Here is an 18,598-nt window from a genome sequence, read left to right on the forward strand (position 1 = left end):
TTTGTGGGTAACCTACACCTAAAAAAGCTGTTAGTTTAGCTAAAAACATATCTGAGAATGTTTTCACAAGTCATATTTTTTGCTACAGTAGAGAAGGGTGTTGACAGCTAAGCTAAATTCTTTTTTCCAGGTTAGTGTGTTTTTCTGATGGTCAAAAAGTCTTACTCATCTCTAAAGAAACACTAATGTTTAACTGAATTATTGTCTTATAGCAAATTCTTGTCATTTTGAACAAGTTTTAATTATTTCAGAATAATGAATACTGCTTTGCTGAAATAAAAGAGTAGGCTTATATGCAGCCCAAGTATTCTGTTAGTGTAAATGACATAATAGTATTTATGGTACTGCTTTACAGGGCTGCTGAATTTTTAAGTTCTGAATAGGCCTTTGGAGGGCCCCTGATAGACTTTATATGGAGCTGTCATTAATTTAATAATCGATATAATATTTGCTAATAGAAATCAGCTCTTCAGAGGTAAGTCAGTTGGGGTCTCAGGCTACTGGCTTTCAACTCCTGTCTCTTCCTCCATACTTTTTCTCTAGAATATATTCTTGTTCCATCAACACCATGAGAAATTAAGTACAGTGTCTGATTCTGGTCTTATTTACACCAATGTGAATCAAGAGTGCAGCTGTTAATACAATACTTAGTAGTATTATGCTAGAAGCTCCAGAAGTTAAACTGGTAAGCTTATTCTACATAAGCTTTGTTAGAGAGGGAGATTTGAAAGACAATCGTGGCCCATATGAAGAAATTTTCTTGCTGATAGTTCATGAATAAAGTGTGGCCTTTGGAAGTGAAGTGCTAATGTTAAGGGGAGAAATGGATTTTTTCTTCTCACCGATGACTTCAGCTTATAAATTGGAAGTGGTTTTATGTAGGGCATAAGTGGCTTTGAGACTGTTGTAATTTAATAGTGGATAATGAATGAAGATGCCGAAGTTGGATAAATAAAATTGTTGCATAAACCACCTAAACCAAAAATAAAGAAATGGCAGAACATGATTTTGAAATATCTGTGTTCCCACAGATTTTGCTGCTGTTACAGCTCTGTGTTGCATGACCTCCTCTGACCCCCATTCCCTGCCAGCCAGTCAGTGTCTTGAGCTGTCAACAGACACACTAAGGAGCTTGTCAGATAAAGGCAGCATGTTGAGTTGGAACAGTGTTTGATGGATTAAGACCCTGGCTGTTTCACCTGTGCAATTTCTGACTTGTATTATGAATGACATTTTCAAGGCCTTTGGGCAACATTGCCAAGCATGCCCCTGGAGACCATATTACAATGTCAGAACAATGTCAATTCCAGATAAATAATTTTTTATAGAAAAATAATTAAATTAACATCAAGCTTTTGACAGCATTTCCACAAAAACTCAGAAATCCTCAGTTAAATTTCCCATAGCACTGCAACTTGACCTCCTGTTTTTTGTTGTTGACATACTTATTTAAAGAGCAGTATTTTATTTTTGCTTCTTTTTTTTTTTTCTGCATGCTTTAGCAGCCTTTCAGTTACAGTCTTGCAGTGTTCTCACAGGCACTATTAATTCTACATTTAAAATAATGTTTGTCTGAATATTTTTTATAGTATACATTAGAACTGCGTATGTATACTTTAAAAGTTCTATCCCACCAAGAAGACTTTTGATGGTTTTTGATTGCCTCAAAGAGATTGTCTTCTATTTTAGCTGCCCAAAACCTGTATTTACAGCTTTATTGAATAAAAATTGAAATTAAAAAGAATAAAAAGCCCAACCCAATCTTTCAGGCCTGTTTTCTTCTGAAAACAGCCTTGACACATTAATCAATAATATAGCCAGTTTCATGCAAACAAACATCTGGAACCTTTCAGAAGATTTTGCAGTGATCACACTCCTTTCTTCTCTTCTTTTAAACGTACATAGAGTGAGCCATGCATGTTTTGTCCCTACCCTCTGTGAAGAAAGGAATCTAGATTATTTTGGTGAGGGGGGGAATGAATAATACTCAGGTCATTCTCAAATATGGGAAATACTCTGAAAATTTATTTCAATAAAGGTAATGCTTTCTCAGCATTCTCCAGGAGAGGGGGAGCTCTCAGGTATGCAGAATCCTGCATGTCTATCTACCTCACATCACAGACTGGAACTCTGTGTACCCTGTCAGGGATGCAGGCAGCTGAGAAGGGACATATGAAAGAACTCGAAAAAATTTTGAAAACTGCTGTCAGACAGCAGACCAAAGGAACTCATTGAAAATTTAAATGCCTCTGTGGAATCTTAACATTTTGACAAACTGGTAAATGCTCCTGAGGAGCCTTTTCATCTGACTTTTCTGATCATCTCTGTTACTCAGCCTGGATTGGTTTAGACTTCAGCCACTGCAAATTCTCTGCCAAGCAGCCTACTTCAGCTGAGCCAGCTCTTCTGCTGAGGGACAAGTCAGCAGGATTTCAGACCATCAGAAAGGGTATCCCAACAGCTGGAGAGCTGGCATAAAGGAATTGGTGATGCCACTGATACCAACTCCAGCTAAGTGCTGAACCACTTTTCTAATTTTTTGACAAGTCAATGATGTTGACATTTTCCAGTGTGTTTACTTAGTAGTGGACATCTGTAAGCAGACTTGGCAAACACCTGTACTTCACCTTACTTGCACATAATTTAATCCTTCTGCCTCAGCTTCCCAAGGAAAATTGAAGATAATAAAATTATTATCTTCATAGAGGACTTGTTATAATTAACATTTTTTTTTTGATCCTAAATGTAATTAAAATACATAGCAAACATTCCAGCTAAGGACAGATAAGGATGTATAAATCTTCTGCAATTTGTTATATGTATTGATTTTTCTTCCTTTCTGTTTTTTATTTTCCCCAGTAATAATATCATGTCAGTTCAAGTAAGGAAGGGGAATCAGAAGAAACCAGTGCTTGAGAACCATGTGCAACGTGATCTTAATAATTACTGGGGGTTTTTTTACTTCCATGGGATGTGCTTTTCTTCCTTCCTTTATCATTAATTTTATTGACTATATTTTGTCAGTTTACCCTTGACTTCCATCATCTGAGAAACTGGTCTGATCTAAGTCAGATAGGGAATTTTTTTAACATTTATGACCAAAGAAAGTTAGAAATGGTGCTGTAATAGCCTTTGCAGAATTTTAGAGTATGTCATGTGATGGTGGCAGCTACTTTTTATATTCTTTGCCTGAGATTTTTTCCCCTAAAAGAAGCATCTTAAATAGAAATTATATCCTTACCCTTTGCTGTTCCCATTTCTTTGTATAACTTTCAAAAGCAGTGATTCAGAATAACTTAAGAGCCCACAAGTATAAATGAATCTGCCCCCCTTCCTCCCAACAGAGGGTTCTTTAAAATCTAGACTGTTTTTCAATATGGGCCTCCATTGATTTTAGCACTTTTGAAAATCAGGCCTTTTAGTTACATGCATATGTGTCACTTGAGGAAACAAATTTTATAATCCCAGTGGGAAAAGCTTGTCCTTTTCTCAAAAAAACAAGCTAGATTTTTATGCAAACACATGTTGCATTGAACATCTTTTAGCTGAGTATATTCCTTGGCTTTTCCACAAGAACTGATGATCCAGAACTGTTTGAATCTCTGGTGGGCTAAGTACGATGACTGGTGCTGTTCTTGACAGAATACGAGTTATAAAAAGCCTGTAACTGTGACGCCTGCTGGATGAATTTTGATTAGAGAGCCCATTTGAAACTGTGCTTTGTGCTTCTGAATTGTTTGTTTGACAAGTACATACTCCTTCAAAGCAATAGCTACAATATTTGTTGTAAAAAAAGGATGATGTATGTTTTGTTTTTGTTGACGTTGATTCAGAACCCTCAAGTTCAAATTTTTAATTCGGAGGTACCTTTATTTTAGCACTATGTAAAGTAACAAGGAAGAAACAAACACAAGATTCAGGCTGCTAACACAAATGGTAACAGGAGTAATTCAAGATTTATTACATTTCAGCTTCTTTTGTCTTTAAGGACTTGTTTTCTTTAAGGTAGGGTATGAATAGAAACTTCTTAACTATGAAGAATTTGGAAAATAAGAGGTAAAAATATAAAAAACTGCCATTTCTTCCTTAGTGTACATTTTCTTAACACAAACCAACAGGGAGAATCGATAGACTGTTCTAATAGCAGTTGTGGTCAATATGTTTGCTCTCCTCTCTGTCTTCTCTACTCATTTCTGATGGAAAAATAGATCCAGAAGAGTTTAGAAATCATATAACAGAGTATGGGAATTTTTTAAAAAATTAAAACTTGGAATGCAAGGCAAGCTTGAAGATTCCATGTCCTGTAGTTTATTCTATGCAAATATTAAAATCATTCCTCTGTGTCAAATAAAAAAATCACATACAAATAACTGGTAGCATTAGAGTAAGTTTACAAGAGGACCATGTTTCCAAGCATTTGATGGGTGGGGAGCATGCAGGTAAAGATTTGCCAAGTGACTTTGTTGCCTATAGTAGGGTTCCTTCAAGTTATACAATTATATTTGAATTTAGCCTTGATCCCTGCTGTTGGGATACTTGATTGTCAGTCATATTTTTGTAACACCAGTGCTTTTCTTGGAATTTTAATTAATATTTTGTATTGTCATCAGTACAGGCCAAATTTCACAATTAGTCCCTGCAGCTCCATTTTACCTCCTGAAGAGTAGCTCTCTTGTCACTCTCCCATTTCATTCCAGTCTGTGCCAGGTAACCATTTGGAGATAATAATCTTTTTTTTTTTTTTCTGGAGAGTCTCCCATGGGCAGCATGAAGTCCCTAGTCCTCTGAAATGTACTTTTGGCTCCTGTAGGATACTTCAGCCATATCTGTACTTTATCCTTGTTGAATAGCAAGGGCTGTGCCGACTCAGCACCTTTTCTGTCCACTGACTTAAAATTTGTTTGTAAGAAGTTTGGAGTAGAAATCAACTTAGCTTGTGTAAGGATGCTTCATAATGGATTTCAGAAGTCTCTATCATACAAATAAACCAATCTTAGGACGTGCAGAGGATTTTTAGGAGTCAATCTTTATTTATTTGCTTAAAAAGCAGACATGATCCTGGGAAAAAGATTCTTTTTGGTAGGAAGGGCTTTTTGGAGTCCTGTATTTCTAGAGTTTGGCTGAAAAAGGAAGTTTCCTTGCAGATGAGAACAGATGAATATTCCTTGTCCATGCTCCAGAAGTTGTCTGAAATCACTGTATCTTTGCAGCTACATCCCTTTGAAAATGCACTGCTCCCCATGCAGCTGCTCCTGGAACAGTGCTGGCCTTTTCCTGGTGCCTGGTAGAGACTGTTCTCATGAGTGAGCACCACTGGTTTCTCCCAGTGAGGAGCAGGGATTGTACTGTTGGCCTCCATATAATTAGAAGTAAAATTGGCTTGTATCATGTATTTGTTAAAAGGCAGCTTTCAGGAAAACAGAAACTATTATCTACCCACATTTAATAACGATTAAATAGGGAAATATAATCATAATATAACAGCAGGATCACTTATACAACAGGCAGTTGTATTATTTTTGGGAATGGGAAATTCTGCAATGAGTCAAATTGCACCTAGTTATATTCAAATTTTTCTTTTCCAATCAGCAGCTGGCTTTAAGGAAGAGAATTCCTTGTGTTGACTGTCTAGAATGCTGACTGTGTGTCTAGAATGCAGACTGTGGTTGGCAACTGCTGTTAAGAAATTTCCTGTGCATACTGCCCCTCTTAGTGAATATCATTCTATTTTGAGCCTAATTGAAAACTGAAGATAGAAAACTAAGCAGTTATTTTCCCCTGCAGTACAATATCTAATATTCTGATTTCATGGCTGTCTGACTGCAATGATTGGGAAGGACATTTTCTCAAAGTGTTCACAGTACCACAGCAATGTGTCATGAGCATTGCCTATCAAGGAAAGGAACTGTTATATTAAAATATGTGCCACTTAAAAACACACCCAATTGAAAAGTAGGATGCTGTTGTGTTACATTTGGTGCAGTCAATAATTGCCTTTTCTTGTCTTTTTCTTTGGAAAAGCTATTAAGAATGTAGAAAACAGCCTTCAACTAGAAAGGCTTTAATAGGAGAGATCTGCAACAACAGAGGTAACACCTCTGCAACAAAGGCATTTTGTGTTCAGAACTCTCCTTCCATGTTAAGTCCACGATGCTGGGGTTATTTTTGCTGGTAGAGAAAAGGGATATGTGTGTGTAGTTGCTGGTGATTGTATAGCTAAACAGGCTTAAACAAACTACTCTGTGATACAAATGCTTGTTTGTTAACCTCTGTGTTAAGTGGGAAAGAAACCTCCAGTATTTACAACAGGACACTGGTGAGGGGTAGTAAATAAGGAGAGAAACCTGTTCAAAATGTCCCATAATCTTACATAACAATAGAAAAAGTACTGTCAATTTAAAATGTTTGCTTGTTTGTTTTTTTTTCTTTTCTTTTTATATCAGATAGTATTACTGAAGTCTTCACTAACATCTATGTGACCAGTTTTGGACCTGTGTCAGATACTGATATGGTGAGTTCCTGAATCTTTTGCATATATGGGTAAATGGTGTAAGATATATATAAACTTCCTTTAAACCTGTATTCTTTTACTTATTGTGGATGGATTTGAAACAATCTTACTGAAATCAGAACAAGCCAAACCCCATGTAGTTTGAAATTTGAAAATTGATTTATGGACTTTTCGTGATAAGTGTGCTTGTGTTAGCTGTTTAATTTAGACCAGTAAATCTTCTGATTTTCCCACTGACTGTACTTTGGTTTATATTCTGGAGAAATCTTGATATGGATGAACTGGATTCCTCTTGCATGAAAACCTGAAAACCTGGAGTGAAAGGAGCACTCTTAATATTGGCAATAGACTGAGGGACCTGATGGAAATCAAATCTAAAACTTCTTGAAAGACATAGCTTGGAAGCTGGGTCATCAACATGATTGTGGAGTTTTACAGATCTGTCCTTGATAGTTTGCATTGTTTAGTAAGCATTTAAAGAAGTCAGTGACATTAAAAAAGAAAGAAATGTTCAGAATATTGCTCTGGATTATAAGGAATTGTTTGTAGGCTCACTGCAAATAATACAGAGATTAGGGAGAATGTTTCACACTGGGTACAAAGACCTGATGGATATAGCTGTCTAAAAGGAAAGGGAAGGACAGTCTCAAACTTACTTTACCTGTCATGCTCCTGTTCACTTGCCTGGTGTAGGGAAAGGTGGTTTAATTGACTCTGGGAAATGTGTAGGAGAGAACAAAATTCTCAGAAGAGTCAACAACAATCTTTTACTTGCAAAATGTAGAACATCAAGATAGAATAAGATACTTGACTGATGTTAAAAAAACATCCAAAGTAAGTACTTCACAAAATTTAGTTTAGCAAACTTAAACTTAGCCAAGCTTAACAAATCCAGATACAGGACACTTAATAAGGCATTGCCAGGAATTTTTTAGTCTGGCTGACCATGTATTTTGAGAAGAAATGGAGAAAGAAAGAGAAGGAAAGGATAAGAGCAGAAAAATATCACCATCTGTGGATTTAGTAACAAGACTCGATTTTGATGTCCTTTGGTCTAAATGGTATCTTGATCCATCAGGGGTGGGAGAAACCCACAAAACACAAATTCCGGAGGGTTTAAATATATGCTTAGCTTTAGATGGAATGTCCAGGCACCTTCCCTGGGGTAGGGAGTTTTATGCTGTCTTTTGCAGCACCTTGAATCTGTTGCAACACTGTGGATCCTGCTCAGTCCTCTGGTGGAAAACCCCAGGAATTATTCTGGGGGCATTTTTGGGGTCTTTGATGGTTTATGACATTTTCTAAGACATGACAACTGCCTCTCAGTCAGTGCAGTTGAGCCCCTTATGCCCTATCAGATGGGATGAATATCTTCAGGCCTACGTGTGAATATCCCAGTATGTCCCCCAGCTGGGGAGGAGTTTCACAGCTGAGCCACTTGTGTAAGGAAGGACATCAGCATGATAAAAAATATTAATCCACCTCACAGGATCTGCTACTTTTTGGCCTCCTCCCTCATCTGTCTCAAACCCCAGCTTCTTGCTAAGCCAAGGCTGCTTTGTCATGGTCATCCCCTGGTGCTCACACCCTCTGCACCTGGGCTGTTACTGTGCTTATCCTCAGCAAAGCACCTGCTGCTTTTGCAAATGGCTGATTGTTTGAGCCATTAGCCATTAACACCTCAATCTTTCACACTACCCTTGCCAATCCGGCAAGAAATTATTTTTGAAATGTTTCAAATATTCTTTATTATGTATGAGACATATTAAATACTACCTTGGTGTAGCTGTAGAGACTAAAAATTAATATTTTTTAAAGTAAGACAACATTTCTTTTTCTATGAAAAAAATCAGGTTATGCATCATACAAAACAGGGAACATTATGATGTTATGAACAAGTTTATGAAGTTAAATTTTTCATGGTACATTGAACATTTTAAAAGTTATTTGCTTACTGGTAAGTTAAAAGTTATTTGATTACCAGGTAATCATAGCTTTGGAAAATATATTCTAGTGGGGTTTTGTGGGTTTTTTTTGTGTGGGTTTTTTTGTGTTTTCAAGCTCTGTTTTGAAAGTTATGAATACACAGGTAAGACTTCACATGAAAGGCCATGAAAGGTGATTTCATAGGAGAAATAGACTTTTGTTTATATTACTGTACATGTTGCTGATTCTCCTGAGGTGTTTTTTTCCTGATGATTTTAGGTTTATGAAATATTTCTTATTTTGTTAATAATTTTGTAAAAAAGGTATCCACGGCTATGTACAAAGATGATATGAACATCTTGACCTTGTTGGTCTAGTATCTCATGACTTCAGAGTGGTGAAGTCTTGCATTTATGGTATTCCTGTGTAACAGGAATATGATATTAATCCACTTTTAAAGATGATTACTGAGCCACAAGGAGACTTACCCAAGGCTGTGCAAGTCATCTGTGCTTAAATGGAAAAGTAATGAAAGCTCCCTGAGCCTATTCCCTCCCTCCCAACACACTTCTGACATCAGTGGATAAATGTATGGAGAACTCTGGGTGCCTATTTGCATAGACATATAGACAGTGCACAGATCTGTGCAGAGGTGTTAATCAAAGCAGAGTGCACTGCATTACAATGGCAGCTGTTACTCTAATGGGTAGGTTTATTTGCACATAAGTAGATAGATAAGTAAGAGCAGTTTAATTCTTATTACTACAAGCTTCAGGGTTAATTTAGCTTGTTCTGTTGATAATTATAGAATAATTTTGAAACGTATGAGCAGTCAATGAGAAAATTCCAACATGTGAGTTTTGAAATAATAGCTTCCAAACCATCACATATCCTGTCGAACATGAAGGTGACATTAGGGTTTTAACCATGAGTACTTTTTCATTTAGGAGCTGCATGACTGAATCAATAATTTAAACTATTATGTAGAGGATTCGTTGATATTTTCTTCTGTAAATGCTGGAAACTCAGGGATATTACATATTTTTAAAATTTCTTCCTTAAAAGGCTTTATTGCAAGAATAAATTTGACTCTTGCCCATGTCTTCTAGAATTTTTAGAGGATCCCAAGTTCAGATTTTTTCAGGAAGATTGGCCCCATCTCAGGAAGTCCTCTGCTGGCACAATGTGAATGGTGAGGCCCTCAGTCATGTGAGGTATTTAGGCTGAACACTGCTGTTGCCCAAAACTCTTAGGATTATTGCTGCCCCTAGGATTCCTTCCACTGCGGTTTCTTACAGTAATAAGATCATCAGCTGTGTGGCTGCACCCCTTTACATGATCTGTTTTGCAGTTTGTTTTTTCCTCCTTGGTCAGTGTATTGTGAAGAATGATGGTGCTTGGAAGAAAGGTGCTTTTGAAAACAGGAAGGGGACTCACTGACATGCGAGGTGTTTAATATGCATTTACAATATGGAATAAGGAAGTGACAAACAAGCAGTGATGGATGGATTGGAGCCAAGGACACAGTTCTTACGTAGTGTTGATACACAAAGTTGATAAAATTTAATTCTAACCTTTTTTGTTGCATTGCTATGAATTCGTGAGGTCTCTGCTTCCCTCACTAGCTGTTCCCATTAATGGTAAAGTGGTATGGTGTTTGATCTGTGACCCAGTCATTGCTGAGTGTGGGTTTTTATTCACATTTGCTGTATTTCTCCAGTATCACAACTTTGCCAAAAAATCATTATGTCCAGGGGAATTTGATCTTTTTCTGATTTTAAGCTAGCTGGAATTGCTGTTGATAAATTCAGGAAGTAGAAGCTGAGGCTGAGATTTTTCTCTAAATGTGTTAAGAGTCAAAAACATTTGGTGCGTGTAGTGGATTAACATTTTGACTAAGTTCAAAAGATGCTACTCTCTGTTCTGACCAAAATAGTCAGCTACCAAATGTGTTCTCTCTTGGCCAGGAGTCAGTTGCAAACTGTGCTTCAAATGAACAAAAATATTTGTATCTCTACCATTTGTGTCAAAGAAAAGCTCTATTGTATGTCAACCACTCTATCTAATGTCACATATGCAGTGCCAATATATAAGGATTTTCAACTTCCTTTTGCAAGCTAATGAGAATCAAGGAAGGCAAAGCAAAACACAAGTTTAAACAGATTTTATTTTCGCCCTTCTATCTTTTTGAGTTGTTGTTTCTCAGAAATGTTCAAGTTCAGTATTGTGATGCTATGCCTTATAGGCTTCCAACCCAATCAGTGATAAAAATTTATTTTGACATTAGCCCGAGAGAAGAAAAGCTGCATTATTTAGAAAAACAAACAAATGAAAAATTGGACAGCACAACTGAAAAACAAAGTATCTCTTAATTTTCTGAAGTGTTATAGGATTAAGTTCTTGTTACAGGGGCTAATTAAAGCATTTATCATGAAATTAAAATGGTTAATATTTGAAAATTCAGAGATAAAGGATGAACTTCTTTGGACTATAATTTGTAGGATATAAAAGGATTGAACATTAAACCTGATTATTTTTCTATTTTTAAAAATTTGTTTGAAATCTGGTTGACTGTACCATCACTATAAATCTACATGCTGCTCACTTGAATTTCCTCACTGAAAGCTATGTATTTTTACCTCTTTTTCTCAGGCTTGGTGTCCTTCCAGGCTCTCCTGGCACTTTGGCTCCTAAAATTTCTCCCACAGCCATAAACATAGTGCAGATGTCTACAATTGAAAAAAATTATACATATAATAAATGACACCTATTTACTCTTCAAGCAGTAGTTATTTTATGTAAGACAGATTATGTAGGTACTGAGTCCCTTATATAAGGTCTGCTGTGAAGAAAGATTTGCCAAGATGCAGCAAATTTTGCCTCAGAACAGTCTTTCTGATTGTTGTTGGGAACGGTCTTTCCTGCTTTCCTCCAACACATGGTTAGTAGGTGGCAGGACTTGAATCAGTTTAGCTTGAATATTAAAACTAAGACGCCTTCTGAAACTTTTGTATTTCAACTTGCAGTCTTAGATTTTCATTGCTATTGGGGGGTTTTGTTTATTGTAGTTGCACCTTTATTCCCAAGTCGCTTGTAAACAACAATTTTTCCTAATTTCTTGATGATAGACTTCCTGTTTTTCACTTTGAAGTCAAGGAACAGGAACATTCCTTTGTAGAGATCATCATACACAGCTGGTATGTGTATGATGTGTATATTCATCACTACGCACACTTCCATCTCATCAGTTTTCAACTGAAATGTCAATAAGTGTTTCTGATTTTTCAGATACAACCAGATTAAAAATTTTCAGTGAAGGCTGAAAGTTAAATACAGAAGTAAGCAGAAGGTTTGTTACAGCATTCATCACTACAATTGAGGATGGTTCTTTAGAGGTAGTGACTGACCTTAGAACCCTGTTTCTTTTTTCTCTCTGTTTTTCAAATTTCATCACTTCAGTTTGTATTTCAGGTTTTGTTTGGGAATTTTTTTCTATGCAACTTATTTTTTTGCTCTGTTTCAGAGTCTAATTATTAGGTAAAATTCCTTAAGAGAAGCTTTACAGAGCTGGTATGATATTTAAGTCTGGACAGAATAAGGGAATGCATCAAGATGATTCAATTTTCAAATAGATTAGAAAAAAGGTACTGCAGTTACTTTTACGTAGTTATTATTTGAACTCAGTAAGAGAAGACTAAAGAGTAAAGGAAATGCTACATACACCTGGAATTTTTGGGACGAATTGGGGAACATCTAGGTTGTGTTTTTATAATTGATATATTTCTGAAAAGTCAATATATTGTTGGCTCAGGTAATTGCCTTTGCAAGTTAAATCCATACACTGAAATTTTGATGAGAATATCTCACATGATCTCTTGCAGAGTTTCTATCCATTTATTCTGTTGGGAAGGCTTTTTCCTCTGTGCAAAGTCCTGCCAAGGGAATCAGTATTGGAGATTGATTTGTCAGAGGTTGTGTCCAAGCCTGTCACTGCCATTAGCTCTCTCTGTACCTTTGTTTGGATTCCTGTTCCTGGCACCAGGCATCCACTGTGTTTCAGGGTTGCTCTTTCTCCATGTCTGAATAAAAAAGGGATAATGACAAGTGTTTTTATTTTCAGTGACAGCAGAAAAACATCCTGTACTCTCTTTTTTAAGTAATCCCTATTTGTATCTTGTACAGAACTCTCTTATCCCTCCTTGGTGCTTCTTTTAGGCTCAGCTTTCATTCTACATCAGGTATATGGAAAAAAAGAGAGAGAAAATTATTCTGAGAAGGTCCTTTTCATAGATGAATATGAATAGAAAGACATTCTCTTCCCTAGACGCTATCATTCAAACTGGTTAAACACATTTTTTCCAATTTTTTTTTAATACTTCATGTTTCGATTAAATGCCTAGACAGAAATGACTGAGGTTGACAGATTAGGCAGAAATAAAAGGCTTGAAACAAGTTCTTCAAATAGAGAAAAATTGTGCTGCAATTCCCTAGAAATACTCCACATATTCTTGATAGTATGAAAGGGCATGTGTATCTGGCAGGCATTACTTATGTATTTAAAAATGAATACATGTTCCTTTGAAATGCAGTGATGGGATTGTGTTTCAATTTTTAACAGGGATGTGAAGGGTTTTGATGAAAACTAACCAACAATGCTGTTTCAAACCAGAATCCTCCTTCATCAGAATATTTTCAAGGATTCCAGTCACTAGTATGTAAGATCCACACTCTGAAAGACCTGAAGGAAATTTCTGTCTGTATGCTGTTTTTTATGTCTATGTTCTGTGTTGTGCACACATCAGAAGGTAGGTTTTGGAGAAGAGAAAATGGACTCAGTTTATTTATCTGAGCAGTGAGGTTTGATGTTGATAGACAAGGGCCTGTACAGAGCCTGAGTAGTCAGTACTTATTACTGGAGCATTGAGGGGGTTTGGAGGAGAACTCTTTCAGTCCTCATATTGTAAGAGAATTGCTTGTTTTTAGAGAAGAGAAAAGTAGAAAGTGAGATGGATTGTTTGTCCAGTCTGGTAGGTGGGCCTGGGCAAAGCCAAGCAGTGCAATGATGAAGTAGCTTATGCAGACTGCTGTAGTGTGTCAGTCCTTCCTTCTGTGTGCCATCTGCACCCTGCATGGATCTGCCCACAGAGACAACCACCAAGACAACCAACTAGTGATGTGATCCTCCTACTGTAAAGCTAAATTCAGCACTCACTGAAAATATCTAGTGTGCAGGTTTAATAAATTGAACTGCAGAAGTTGCATCACAAACTTACACTCGTCACACCGATGAATATCAGGTTATGGTAAGAGTGCATATAATGGGCAGATTAATTTTCTTTGACTAATTACATTTTTTTGAGTCTTCTGTCTAAACTCCTTCTTGGTTTTCTTGAAAGTAATTTTGATGCTTAGATACATACTAATCATGTTAGTATTCTGCTGCACCAGTTACATACTAAGGTTGTTAATGTTTTTTAAAAAATTCAAAAGAGAAATTACACGTTTCCTTAAGGCAGATATGAAAACAAGAATGTACATTTTAAGAACTAAAATGAAGAAATTATGCTGATGTAAAAATAAATATTAACATGCAGTCCCTATATTAGCTAGGCAAGATTTAGGTCTATGAATCTGAACGGTCTCATCAGTGTATCAACCACAGTATTTCTAACTGTTTTAAGGATTCAGTGGAAAGCTATATGTGCCATTTCCCCTTTGCTTGCTTTTAATTTTTTTAATTTGTGTTTTAAATGTTTTATATTTTGCAGTATTTAAAATTTGTTTTTGTGGTTATATATATATATCTGTCCATTAATGGCTATGAGAGTGGTCAGGAAAAAGACAAATACACTTTAGATAAATGACTCAGAAAAATCTTTACAAATGGGGAATGAGGAACTCTGGCTTGAACTATTCATTAAACAAAATGCTGTGTTCCAGAAGGTAATTAATAAAATGTTCCATCTGCTTCAGGACAATACTGCTTGCTAATGGACACTTACAATTTTTGAGATATTTGGAACACGTCCATCTTTACTCCAGATGCTAAAACTTCCAAAATTTGCCAACCATTATTGGACAGGATGAAAGTACATTTTTTGTTGTTTGAACAGATACAAATCTGGTCTTAGCAAAAAAAAACAAAACAAAACAAAAACACAAACAAAAAAAACCCACCAAAAACTGTCATGTAGTGGGGAGGGATTGCTTATACTCAGGTCAGTTAAAGCTTCTGCCAGAGACACTAACTTCTTTTTTATGGTGTGTAGTGTTATGCACACCAACTGCATATTAAAAGAGGAATAAAATTCCTTGCCATTTTATTCTTCATTGAACTGGCAGAGGGTCAAGTGCTTCTTAAAACTGTAGCAAGAATCTCATTGCCTGCACCTAAAATTTCATGTAAGGTAGTATAACACGTATTTGAAAGATTATGTTTAATCATACTGCATTAGAGTCTGGCTGTATAAGCACCATTTTAGACAGGACACAGTAGACAGTTCTTTCTTGTCTAGAAATTATCACAAGACTCCTCTGAAAACTTGGAAGTATGATCCTGTGATTTTGTGGAGATACTGCACTGTATACTGCAGAGTGGTTAGGTTATATCCAGAGAGAACAGGTGTTTTTCATAGGAGAATATTTGCAGAATGAATGAAATTAGTATCAGGTATTAATCTGAGTATTTTTTCTGGAGTCCAGATTTGCCTTTGTCATGGACATTAGTCTTGACTGAAAAGTAAACATTACACAGCATTTATCACAAAGTGATATATATCAAACATATTGAATAGGAATTAGTCTCAAAATCTTTATGTAGCAGCTATTTGTAGCTGGCTTTTTATCATATTGGTTATATTCAATGTACTTCAATTCCTTTCTATTTTTTCATTTTTTAATATGGTAAACATCAGTAGGGATATTCCTGATCATAAGTAGAATAGATTTGGCACAGAAGGGAACATAGGGTCAAGTGAATATAGCACTGGGCTGCAAAGGCAGGGGTTGTGTTTTGCTTAAATAATCATTTTAAATGAACAGAGACAAGATTCAGATCCTAATACTTCCATTGAAAAAAAATGCAAAGAAGTCTGTAGAAAGATAAGTTATTTAAGAGCTATGAGATTTTACTACTATTGTGGAAAATGGAAACAGAAGGTGTTTGTCATCATTCACACCAAACCTTGGTTTATCCTGTTTCCATCTTCTAAATGAGATGTTCTGAAATAAAGATCTCCAGCACAGACAAGAGGGTGTTACAAACCACCCTAAATGTGAGGGTAACTCAGGTTCTTATTAATTGATCCTGGGAGCAGATTAGGGTGAAACAACACTGAATGACTAGTGTTTATAAACACATACATACATATATATATATGTGTGTGTGTGTGTGTGTATGAGTTAATTTTGGAAAGCTTTGGTTCAATGGAAAGGGGGTATGTAGCCATTTTGGTTAGTAGTATCAATAGTAATATAGCAGTACAAAAGCATAAAAATAACACTGAAGAAAATTTTTGAGGAAATGAAAGAAAAAGAAGGAAAGGAGAATAGAAAGATATCACCACACATGGATTCAACAAGACTTGATGTAATTTCAGCATTTGTTAGTCAAAGTGATGGCCACACTTTTGATCTGCCAGGGGTGTGGGAAGACCATGAAACATAGAGTTAATATGTATGTTAGTATTAACAATGGGTTAATATATGTTCAGGTTTACATGGGAGTGCCCAGACACCTCTCCTGGGGAAGGGAGCTTTACACTTTCTTTTGCAATATGTGGATGTGTTGCAAGTGTGGATCATGTGCAGACCTCAGGTGGAAGACCCCAGAAATGAGTCTGGCAGCTATGGCCTTCCCCTGCCAGACCCAGCCAGGGCTTACTTTCAGCACATCTGCAGAGTTGGCTTTTCTTGTGGATACATTGCTTCAGCCTTGTCTACTTCTCCTTAGACCTGAGGTAATGGGACAATAGTAGCACCTTTATCTTATCTCAAGTTCCTATCTGGAGGCTTAACTTACTGTCCAAATTTCCAGGAATTCACAGAGGGATACTGGGGAGAGGGAGAGAGGGGAGTTCTGTGGTCTCAGAAGAGCAGTTGCTTTTTTATATGCTTTCCCATAGTGGGCAAAGTCCTTTGGTGATTACCTTAACAGTGTTTGAGCCATTAACCATTACCTGTGGATCATCAGAGATTTCCCAGTAGGATCTTTCAAGGCTGCAGCTCATTTTACTGCTCATTCTTTCCTGTTCATTCTACTTCCTTAGCTGTTGCCATGCAGCAGATGCAGGGTTTTGTGAAATGTTGCTGGTTTGATTTAGTAGCATTTCATGTCTGCTTTTTTTTTTTTTCTATTTTATTTCTCTTGTAATTATTTTTTATGAATGTTGGAAGACAGTAAAAAAGCAGGATCTTTGAAGTTCTTTATTGATGGAAACATTGCAAAAAGGTTCAGATTTATATTCTAATCATTTATGTGCAGAGGTGTTTGTCAAAAGAACCTGTAGGACGTATCACTCACTCCTGTTGAATTTCAGTGGAATTTCAAAGTCTTAATCCCTTCAGGCTCTTCTTCCCAATTCTTTATACCTCAAACATCAGTCTTACCATAAAAATGATTTATTGGTAAAGCCCCTCAGATGAAAGGTACAAGGAGGCTCTTGGGGCAATTTTCCTTTAATTACCTGGTATTTCTATCCATATTTCATATATTCCCCCTGCTCCTGATCCTCCATGATATTAGGCATTTTGTCACTTTCCCTGGTCTGCAACTGAACTGATAGGTAACTTGTTATTTGTAAATGGGATTTTAAGTCACATGATATCTAACAAATAAAACAACATATAAATCAGCAAATAAAAGAGGACAATTAAATGTGATCTATCATAAAGAAGTGAGCAAACCACTTGTTATGAGGCAGTGTCTCCAGCAGTGATGAGGCACTGAACAAAATCCAGTGTAATATCAAAGAAATGCATGTTTTAGAGGTTCATAGTTTTGTATTAAACAGATATATTTGCTAAAATACTATTAGAGAAAATAGAAAATGGGATTAAAGAAAACCAAGCAAATAAATGTTCAGTGTACTGTTGTGTTAGTTTTATTTAAGTTTATTTTAAAAATTTAAAATTTTAATTATAAAAATGCCAGAATTTATTACATTAATGTATTATGTATATACCTCTTGGTATAGCTAAAAACTGAGCTTCTGTTTTTTGTCAGATTAGTTTATAAGTATCCATAGTTTCCAAAATATCTCTTTGCATCTGTCACCATTCATAAAGAGAACAGCTTTCTCTCCTGCCCCTGTCATGCTCCTTCACATAACAAAATTCTCTTTCCTTTATTCCTCATTCTCTCCTTAGCCTCTGGCCCTGACCTGGAAAAGTCCTCACAGCTCTTTGGCTTGCAGACCAAAGGAGCTGAAGAGAGCTGTCACTTGTCTCTGTCTAGTCAGCACTCCTTTTGTATTGCTATATGATTGATGGAGAAGAACCCTAAGCCTTGTTAATCAGCACACAAGGGAGCCAGCAGAAAATGATAGAGGCTGATAAGTTCCTTGAAGTCACTTTTATATTGAAATCCCTTGAAAATTTTATATTGGTTAAATTTTATCAGGCCTTGTCCATTCAAAGTAATTTACTTGAAAATGGTCTATGCAGAGCAATTGCAGTAGTACAGACTGTTGCAGCATACTAATATTTTGAAGTCATGAGATGACATTTTGTACCTGTCCAACAAAACAAAGTTGCACCAAGGTAGCATTTGCCAATATGCCGAATACAGTTTGCTTCCAACATAGTTTTTAAGCTCTCCCATATCCAATTTTTATGCTGGGCAAAGCAAAGCACTAAATCCATTTGCAGTTTCATTTTTGAAGAGAGCTGATAAATTTAATTTATCAATGTTTAATCAGTTTTTTGTTTGTTTGTGTTGTGGTTTAACCCCAGCCAGCAACCAACTAAACAGCAACAAAACCCACCAGATGGGATACCCAGCCTGCTGACACAGGCATCTGGTCTAGGTCATCAGTCTGTTTTTGCTTGCATCCTTTTTTCCCCACTGTACTGCCTTCCCAAGACTAGGCATCAGGGTGATATTCACCAAGCAGTGTGTGTCACCTGTTAGTCATCAGCTGCTGTTTCCTAACCAGGTACTTT

At 36.4% G+C, this 18,598-nt stretch overlaps 1 protein-coding gene across 3 annotated transcripts in view; it reads left to right on the forward strand.

The window, feature by feature from the left end:
* The window catches only part of GABRA2 (gamma-aminobutyric acid type A receptor subunit alpha2), a 65,340-nt gene that overhangs the window by 20,289 nt on the left and 26,453 nt on the right, over nt 1–18,598 (forward strand). For all 3 annotated transcript variants that reach the window (XM_077177569.1, XM_077177567.1, XM_077177568.1), the window contains exon 4: nt 6,444–6,511. In XM_077177569.1, the coding sequence (XP_077033684.1) occupies nt 6,444–6,511 (68 nt within the window). The remainder of the gene's footprint in view (nt 1–6,443; nt 6,512–18,598) is intronic.

The sequence above is a fragment of the Agelaius phoeniceus genome, chromosome 4, assembly GCF_051311805.1.
Source record: "Agelaius phoeniceus isolate bAgePho1 chromosome 4, bAgePho1.hap1, whole genome shotgun sequence".
Taxonomy (NCBI): Eukaryota; Metazoa; Chordata; class Aves; order Passeriformes; family Icteridae; genus Agelaius; species Agelaius phoeniceus.